The sequence below is a fragment of the Ambystoma mexicanum genome, chromosome 4p (assembly GCF_040938575.1).
Source record: "Ambystoma mexicanum isolate Mex_15411 chromosome 4p, UKY_AmexF1_1, whole genome shotgun sequence".
Taxonomy (NCBI): domain Eukaryota; kingdom Metazoa; phylum Chordata; class Amphibia; order Caudata; family Ambystomatidae; genus Ambystoma; species Ambystoma mexicanum.
Window position 1 is genome coordinate 156,536,458 of NC_090927.1, and position 9,548 is coordinate 156,546,005.

The 9,548-nt window shown below is 47.9% G+C and overlaps 1 protein-coding gene across 1 annotated transcript in view; it reads left to right on the plus strand.

Annotated features, from left to right (window-relative positions):
* Window positions 1–8,456, plus strand: part of LOC138453089 (deoxyguanosine kinase, mitochondrial-like) — a 30,057-nt gene extending 21,601 nt beyond the window's left edge. Inside the window, exon 2 of the mRNA XM_069605593.1 lies at window positions 4,640–8,456. Coding sequence (XP_069461694.1) covers window positions 4,644–5,549 — 906 coding nt within the window. The 5' untranslated portion in view covers window positions 4,640–4,643 and the 3' untranslated portion in view covers window positions 5,550–8,456. The remainder of the gene's footprint in view (window positions 1–4,639) is intronic.
* The last annotated feature ends 1,092 nt before the right edge of the window (window positions 8,457–9,548 follow it).

Sequence of the window (9,548 nt, forward strand, 5' to 3'; positions counted from 1 at the left end):
CTCAGTACAGGGCAGGGCGGTATTTAAGCAGCTGCCTGCAGGAGCTTGCATCAAGAGTCTCCCAGCCCCTGTTTGCTTTGAGCCACGAATTTGTATGCTGTTCCTGCTTTATCCTGCTTTTTGTTCCAGTGACCTTTCCGGGCTCCCTGCCTTGCGCCTACTAGAGTCCTCTGCAGCCCTCTACAGTCAGCGGCCCTGCTCCTCTGGGCTCACTCCTTGCTGCCCTGCTCTTCTGGGCTCCCTGCCTTGCAGCCTCCTTCACTCCGCTGCCAACAGCCCTTGTCCTCTGGGCTCCCTGCCTTGCAGCCTGCTTTACTCCGCTGCCTACAGCCCTTGTCCTCTGGGCTCCCTGTCTTGCAACCTGCTTCACTCCGCTGCCTACATCCCTTGTCCTTTGGGCTCCCTACCTTGCAGTCTGCTTCACTCCGCTGCCACAGCCCTTGTCCTCTGGGCTCCCTGCCTTGCAGCCTGCTTCACTCCGCTGCCTACAGCCCTTGTCCTCTGGGCTCCCTGTCTTGCAACCTGCTTCACTCCGCTGCCTACAGCCCTTGTCCTCTGGGCTCCCTGTCTTGCAACCTGCTTCACTCCGCTGCCTACAGCCCTTCCTTTGGGCTCCCTGCCTTGCAGTCTGCTTCACTCCGCTGCCACAGCCCTTGTCCTCTGGGCTCCCTGTCTTGCAGCCCTGCTTCTTTGGGCTCGATCCTTGCTGCCCTGCTCCTCTGGGCTCTCTGTCTGCCGCCTACTACCTCTCTCTGCCCTGTTCCTCTGGGCTCCCTGCCTTGCAGCCTATTACAGTCCTCTGCAGTCCACAACAGTTTACCTGCACATTGTGCCATCTTTTACTGCATCCCTGCTTCCCTGTTTGCAGCCCCCCTGTTTCCTGGCTGCTGATCACTTGCTCTCGTTCTTGTTTGCTACCCCCTGTTCTAGACCCCTGTCCTTCTCTTCCTTGAGTCCTCTGTCCTTCCCTTATGTTACCCATTTCAGTTATACTGCCTTGCTTTCATTTCCTTCTGCTAGATTGCTCATTGACTTCCTTTTCCCTGCATATTTCTGTGTCTTCTCTTGTGTCTTATGTAGATCCCTTTGTACAGAGTATGACTGTTGGTTTCCGGCAGGCAACCTCTGCCCCTTCCCTTGTCTCGATTTCAGTGTAACAGACACCCACAGCTGTTGTTCCCAGCTATGAGCATACAGCGTGGGCCTCTGTAATAGCAATCTGTGCAGAAGGCTGGAGTTTCCTAAGGTCCGTGGAATACTCTTTCCCATTTCTGCATACACCCCAAGAGGGAATCCAGTTTCTTTGTACCTTTTGTATTTCCTGCTACAGTTGCCTACTCTTCTTTCTTGTTGAGCTTCCTACTGTATGTGTGCTTATCTGTCACCTTACATCAGCACAGCCACCCAAACCCTATCTGGGGCCATGTGCCACTCTTGACAGAGTGCTATTTCTGACAGGTAGTTTCAGAGGAAGAAGATCTGGCTTTAAGTGACAGGTGGGGAAAGAAGGAGAGCACCTATGAATTAAGATAATGGGCCTTTATTGAAGAGCTTCTCAATAATGCTAAGGTGCAGGAAGAGTTGTGTTTGAATAGGAAGGTTCCAGAGATCCAGGTCAAGCCCAAGGGAAGACTGGGTGGTGGGAGTAGGTGGTCCCAATTGTATACTATCTATCAGTATCCTGTAGATGTGCTTTTCTCTCTTTGACTCAGATTGTACAGATTCTGAACTTGCTCGGGAATACAGACTTGCAGGCTTAAGCTTTGCAGGCTTAAAGGGCCATGGGGAAGCCTGTGTGATGGCAACTGAGAACCTGGCATCCACAAGCCTGAGCCTCCTGGTGTATGAGCTGGGATTACGGGCACACGTCACCACTCCCAGTGGTTCCAGCCTGGGACAGAGAGCCTAGAGCTAGTTCAAAGAGGAGCTGCAAATGAACTAAATGCTCGGAGTGATCCATCTGCTTTTCCTCTGATCAATCCCACTGCCTCTTTACGAGATCTAGAGGGCAGTGCAAGAGATCAAGGAATGGGTTAGTCATGGGGTGGGAGCACGTAAAGGCAGCATTTAGGCTCCATTAAATAGAAGAAGGTTCTGTCACGCTTGAGCCTGAGACGCCAGGGAACGCTGAAGTAACCCTGTCAACTATTTTGGACCCCCTCCTTTGGGAAACGGTAGAGGCTTGAACTGTTGTTAGTGTCCTGAAGGGCCAAGTACTCCCTTGAACAGCAAGTACATAGGAGGGCAAGAGCGTCATTTGGAAAGGATCATCCTGGTTATTGATTCTGTAGAATGTCACTGGTTTATACTTTTGAGTTGGACCCAATTTGTAAATACTTCGCTAATAAAGGTAGTACCTACCCACCTAATCTTGCTGCACCTGTCTTGGAATATCTTGACTCATGAGCACTTGCCATCCTCTATGCCTACTACTAAACCAGCACTGATCCCAATCATAAAGGTGAAACGGGCACAGTGCGACATGTTTACCACTTTCACCTCTCGGCACAGGCCGAGGGCAGACTATACTCTTCACAGGGGATGTGAGCCAGCTCGGAAGCATTCCAAATAGCATTACTGTTGTACCAAAGTAAAAGAATGCCCAATAAAGGCTCTATCAAAATTGGGTACTTAAACTAGCAATTCAAACACACTAGTCCAAACACTATAGCTCAATGCTGTAAAGGAAAACGCAGATAATGCAAACTTTGAATAAAGTGGCATCCTGGGTTTGAAGATGCATTTCTGCAGCAATATCAAAGTTGTTGAAGATGCTTTTAAAAGGGTAGAGTGTTGGTTCTTAATAGTCACTAGCACCCTTTAAGGTGGGCCGGGGGGGGGGACAACTACTTGAAATACCTTTTAGTACTTGTACCTGGGGCTCCACAACATCGAGCTGGGCTTCTAGGTGCTTTTACTGGGTCGAGTTGGTATTGAGATGTTTTGAGTCAGTGGTTCCCAATGGATCATGGTTGTTGATGGAGCCCAGTGATGGGGTGCAGTCCTGTAGCGGTGATTGGCTCGAATCGGGTGGAGCACAAGTAAGCAAAGGGCCAAATCGGTGTCTCCAATCGAAAAGGTCCAATGTTGTGATCCAGTGGTGATCGACTTAAAGATGTTGGAGTGCAGGCAGCCTGTGGGTCAAGTCAGTGGCTCGATGGTAGATAAAACAAGTGTCAAAGGCAGCTCTGTATGCTTGCAGCGGCTAAGTGGTCAAAATAGGTAAAAGCTGGAAAACGGCATCTAGAGCTGTTTTCTAACTTCTGGGTGCTGGGGACACTCCGCCCATGGTCTTCTGCACTTCTCAGCCAGAAAAGGTTTAGAGAGCACTTGCACTGTTTGGTCAGTGAACAGGTTCCTGGATGCCAGTAGACATAGCTTCAGTAGGCCTGGTCCAGCCAGCAGGTCACCTCTAATGTTACTCTGGGATGGCACAGGGTAAAGGCTGCTGGTCTACACCTCCTATCACAGAGGGCTTTGCAGCAGACTGTACTGCAGAGTTCCAGATGTATTCCTTCTTCAGTAGTCCGAAGAAGAATCGAATAAGGGAGCGTTTTCCAACCCCATGAAATAGGCAAAATGCCACAGTGGATTGCCTTCCATCTAGCCTTCTGTAAGTGGTACAGTCTAGGCTTCTGTGTGCAGAGTATGTTGCCTGGTAATCTCATTTCCAGAGTTCTCAGTCTGCTGGAAGTAGGGAGGGAGAAAGAAAGTTTGGGAGCCATTGCAGAATCCACGATGGTGGGACCCTTTTGTGGACTCTGTCCCCTCCCTCTGTCTGCCTACATCAGAGTCCATGTTTATTTCCACTCTTGCATGAGTTTGGTTGGCCTGGCAGAGGTGTTGACGCACTGGACTCCTCTGGGAGAGGGTCCTGCCCAGGGAACACAAAGGCATTTCCAGGGGCGGAGCAAAAATAGTCTATTTCCTTTTGAAAGTCAACCCCAATCAGTGAATAGGCTCTGTCAGGCAGGTCCTAGGAACCAAACTGAAAATGACATTGAACGGTTTGGCAGAACATGTGTGGATCCCAGAGACCACCGTGTCATAACCAGACATGGCATATATTTAGTTTTGTCATCTGCCACCAGGTCCTGGGGGATGACAATTGTGTGGTTTAATTCGGATCAGGACTGCCCACGGTTAAAGGCACACCCTGCTCTTGGCGCTTTTGCTCCATTGGGCTGTTGGGAGAAATATACGGCTAAGGCGGCTGCTGGAAGGTGTCAGGCCCAGCAGTGTGACATGCCGACACTAAGTTTTTCAGCACGGCACATTTTGAAAGGGCAGGGGTCTGAATTGCAGACCTCACTTCGAGGGACAGATCTACCTGCATGATTGTATTAGTTGTATTTATTGTATTAATAAAAGTAAAAAAAGCTCACGCTATTCCACCCTCAAAGGTGAACTGTGTTTTGAGAAAAGTGGTGCTTGCCTTTTGTTTTTTGTTTTGACAACTGCAAAGCTTTGTGTAGGTCTTGCTAACTCCACACATGTAGGGTTTGAAAGAATATCAGTTTGGTATTTTATTGGCCAATGCTTTTCAATGTAACGCAATAGTGTAAATTGCAAAGGTAAAATCGGCTATGATGTTGTACCGTATTAACATTTTTAAACATGTATTTCTCTTTGTTTTCAGGGCAATGTCTTTTAGTAGCTCCTGGACCTTTCTGAAGACGTCTGCAGTACTTCCCACCTTTTTTCCAAAGAGACCAAATCGTTTTCTTTCTGCAATACTTTTTAATTGTCTTAAAGACTCAGTAGCCACGATGACAGAGAGTACAGCCAGACCTCTCAATACCTCTGAGACTGTGGCTGCTGGAACAAGCAAATTGCCAAATGTTAAGAAGCTGTCTATTGAAGGGAATATTGCAGTGGGCAAGTCCACATTCCTAAATCTACTGGGTAAAACATTCCAGGGCTGGCACATGGTTACAGAGCCCGTGAACAAATGGCAGAGCATCCAGGGCTCCAGCGCTCATTCCAGTACCGGGAACTTGCTCCAGATGGTTTATGAAGATCCTTCTCGATGGTCCTACTTGTTTCAGACCTATTCCTGTATGAGTCGATTCAAATCCCAGCTGGAGCCACTCTCCGAGCAGTTGATAAAGGTACAGAATCCAGTCCAGGTATTTGAGAGGTCTGTGTACAGTGACAGGTATGTGTTTGCCAAAAGCCTCTTTGATCTGGGAGTTCTGAGCGAGATAGAGTGGACCATATATCAGGACTGGCATTCCTTTCTTCTCCGTGAGTTTGAGGAGCGAGTGGCTTTAAATGGAATCCTGTATCTCCAAGCGACTCCGGAGAAGTGTTATGAAAGATTGCAACACAGAGGTCGGCTGGAAGAGAAGGAAGTGGAGCTCGGATATCTGGAGCGGCTGCATGGCCAACACGAACGCTGGCTAATAGAAAAATCTACTGATGTCCACTTTGAGAACATGAAAAACATTCCTGTTTTGGTGTTGGATGTGAATGCCAATTTTCATAACAATCCTGCCGAAGAAGAGAGCCTCATCAATAAGGTTAAAACCTTTATAGAGACGCTGTAAACAAACAGTGTTTTTCCTACGAGATGGTGATGCACTATTGTTCTCAATTCACTTCTAAACTGGTGCCCATTATAATTGCAATATTGTCATTGAATGGATGAATGGATGTTTTTCGATTGCAGGACCTGAGAGCTTTGCCTCAGAGAATTTGCCTGAAAACTCCCCTGGAGGAACCCTAGGGAGAAGCCATTCTTCCTCCAGGACGGTGCAGGGTATCGGAGCGTAGTCCTATTAGCATGGGAGCTGCTTTGCAAAGTCAAAGGCGATTAATGCTATTTTCCTATTTGACGCCTGTCAAATGACAATAGGTATGTGACTTCATGTGGAAATCAAACAAAAACATGATGTGATAGAAAGAAAATTAAAACCATTTCACAGTGACCTGAGGGGGCTTGGCAAGACCTCTCTGGACAATAGGGCACACATTTTTAATTCCTTCTTGGAACCTCTAAACAGTTATCATTTTCGGTCTCTAGTGGGAGTCGTTCAGACATGGTGGTCATTTTGAGGATCGAATCACCATTCTTTTCAGATATTTGATTAACTTTGAATCATGCAGGAAACCGGGGGATTCAAATGTTATCAAATGGGTTGGTGCAGGTCTGCCTGTTGCTGGTTATGGACGGAGCACCATTGGGATTCTGAAATGCAGGTTTGCTGGCTGCTGGATGGAGCACAATTAGGATGCTGGCTGCTGGTGAAGGGAGGGAGCACCATTAGGATCCTGGCGTGCAGGCCTGCTGGCTGCTGGTGAAGGATGGAGCACTATTAGGATTCTGGCGTGCAGGGCTGCTGGTGAAAGGATGGAGCACCATTAGGATGCGGGTGTGGACTCCTGCTGGCGGCTCGTTGCTGGTGAAAGATTTTGCACCATTAGGATGCTCGCGTGCAGGCCTGCTGGCTGCTGGTGAAGGATGGAGCACCATTAGGATGCGGGTGTGCAGGCCTGCTGGTTGCTGGTGAAGGATGGAGCACCATTAGGATGCTCGCATGCAGGCCTGCTGGTTGCTGGTGAAGGATGGAGCACCATTAGGATGCTGGCGTTCAGGCCTGCTGGCTGCTGGTGAAGGATGGAGCGCCATTAGGATACGGCTGAAGGATGGAGCACCATTAGGATGCGGACGTGCAGGCCTGCTGGTTGCTGGTGAAGGATGGAGCACCATTAGGATGCTGGCGTGCAGGCCTGCTGGCTGCTGGTGAAGGATGGAGCACCATTAGGATGCGGGTGTGCAGGCCTGCTGGTTGCTGGTGAAGGATGGAGCACCATTAGGATGCTGGCGTGCAGGCCTGCTGGCTGCCAGTGAAGGATGGAGCACCATTAGGATGCGGGTGTGCAGGCCTGCTGGTGGCTGGTTGCTGGTTAAAGATGTTGCACCATTAGGATGCTGGCGTGTAGGCCTGCTGGTTGCTGGTGAAGGATGGAGCACCATTAGGATGCTGACGTGCAAGCTATCTGGCTGCTGGTGATGGATGGCACACCATTAGGATTCTGGCGTGCAGGCCTGCTGGCGAAGGCTGGAGCACCCTTAGGATGCTGGCGTGCCAGCCTGCTAGCTGCTGGTTAGGGATGATGCACCATTAGGATCCTGGCATGAAAGCCTAGTGACTGCTGGTGAAGGATGGCGCACCATTAGGATGCTGGCGTGCCAGCATGCTGGTTGCTGGTGAAGGATGGAGCACCATTATGATGCTGGCTGCTGCTTAGGGCTGGATCACCATTTGGAGGCTGGCGTGCAGGCCGGGGGACTGTCTGTTAGGGTCTGAGCATCCTTAGGGTGCTGGCTGCTGTTTAGGTCTGGATCACCATTACGATCCTGGCGTGCTTGCTGCTGGTTCGGACCGAAGCCGAATCTGACTTGCCGAATCTTTACCTTTAGTGCACCTCGTGCTTTGGGCTTTTCATTATGTGCGCAAGTTACTGGGCTAAAATGCACATACGGCTGTCCTTAAAGGACGCGTATGTATGTGACTAGAAGGAACATTTTCATCTTAGTGCAGCCAAACGGTTAACATCTGATTCGGATCTGCTCTCTTTTTGCACATTTCTGAAAATGTGCTCTTCTGCGGGGCATTCACTTTGCAGGAATAGCCGGTATCCGGTGATGAAGTAGCTGTGAACCGAATAGCCATGCACTCTGTCACTCTTTTCCTTTTTCTCTGGCATGAGTGGGAGTTCGGCTTCGGAGAGTCTGAGCTCTGTTGGAAATCAAATAGTCATTGTCAGCATTTCTTCGAGAGAAGTGATCTAACCCAAGCAATGCAGCTGGGTCTCCTAGATGATGGACTCTATGCTCAGAGAGCGCACTTTTTAGCAGATTTGTATGTGGTTTTGAAACTGCGCACAACATGACAAGCTCTAGATCACTTTAACTAGTCCTTCCATCTAGCTGGGTACCAGCCCTTATTATATATATGTCTTTGGTATTTCCAACATTCAGACACCAATAACAAAGCTTTGGTATCTGATTGTCTCCTGTCCTTACGTTTCTTGTAGGTAGACTCATTCAGGGTTTACTTTCATAATATTTCTTTTTACGGAGGGGGTACTAGGGTATCTCTACACGGCCGAATTAATGTATTAGAGCTCAACATTGAGGCACTGTACAGCAACCAGCGCTTTGATATTCTGCTGAACAATTCTCCACTTTCAACTTTGACAACTTTTTAGAAATAAGACTGTTGCATTTTGTTCAGCAGGTGTCTGTGATGTCATATTTCTTTTTATAGTACATATTCATCCTGAAAGACACTGTGGTGCTGAAGAGCAGCTGAGAGTATGCTGAAATATCTAGTGTTGGAAGATCTAAGGTTTAAATTCCATATAAAATTGTAGGTATATGGAAAATCCTATTGGCCGGAAAGGGCCATTGCCATTAAACATGTTTGGGGGTTAACTCCTTAATTGCGTATTTTTGTCCATTGTCAATTAGTGGAGAGAGCGAAGTGCAGGATTCCCATCAAATATTCCCTCTTTTAGCAGAGACACATTCATAAATGTCTTTCCTTTGTAATGCAAAGACGTTACCAGCTGTTAACTGATAAGAGAAACCTAGTCGGACCTTCCAAGATTTTGCGGCATGAAATGGCAAATTTTGTGGCACAAACCTTTATTTATTGCAGCATTTTTGCGGGACATTTTGTATTAACTGGAGTGTGTAAGATTGCCACATTGCAGGAGATAGGCAGAGTGCAAGGCTACAAGAGAGCCAGGGTATCATTATTATGTATCTTTTGTATTAATTTAATAGGAAGAGTCCCAGATGTCTCTGGCTTGGCAGAACAGTGTTTGATTTGGCTACATTTCTGGTTTAATGTTCATGCCTATTTAATAGTATTAACTAAATTGATCATTATCAATTGTGATGCTGAAAATATTCCCCTTCCATGTTCTCCAATCCCCCAAACACCCACACACCTCTCTCACCAACACACATTTCACCAACTCTCCATCACAACTTGCATTCCTTAACCTCTCCCTCTGTCATACAAATACTCACATGCTGTGTCACACTGTCAAGTCACAATTTACACTGCCCAGCCCCTGCCACACTCCAAATCATACTCCCAACTCTTCCCTCATCCTTTTTCCAAGTCTGCAGCTCACTGCCTCATTCTGGCCAACCGCTTCCTCTCTGCTTTCTGGCTCACTGACCACACGCTCCCTCTACTTTCTGTACCTCTGCTCGCTCTCAGATTTCTGGCCCACCGCATCACTGCTTCCTCTGCTCTCTTGTGCAGTGCTTCCTCCTCTGACCCACTGCTCTCCCTCTGCTTTCTTGCCTATCACTTCACATCTAACCCATCACTCTCCCTCTCTCTCATAGTGTAACCATTTTTTAAATTTTTTTGAATGGTACATTTTGACCCAGTTCCTCAAATAATGGGGCATTTAAAAAAAAGAACAGAGGATATGCTATTTTTAGACAACCCATTTTTGGAAATGAGAAGGTCACCTTATTCTCAAAGGTGACCAGCGCATTTCCACAGGCTTGAGCTGTA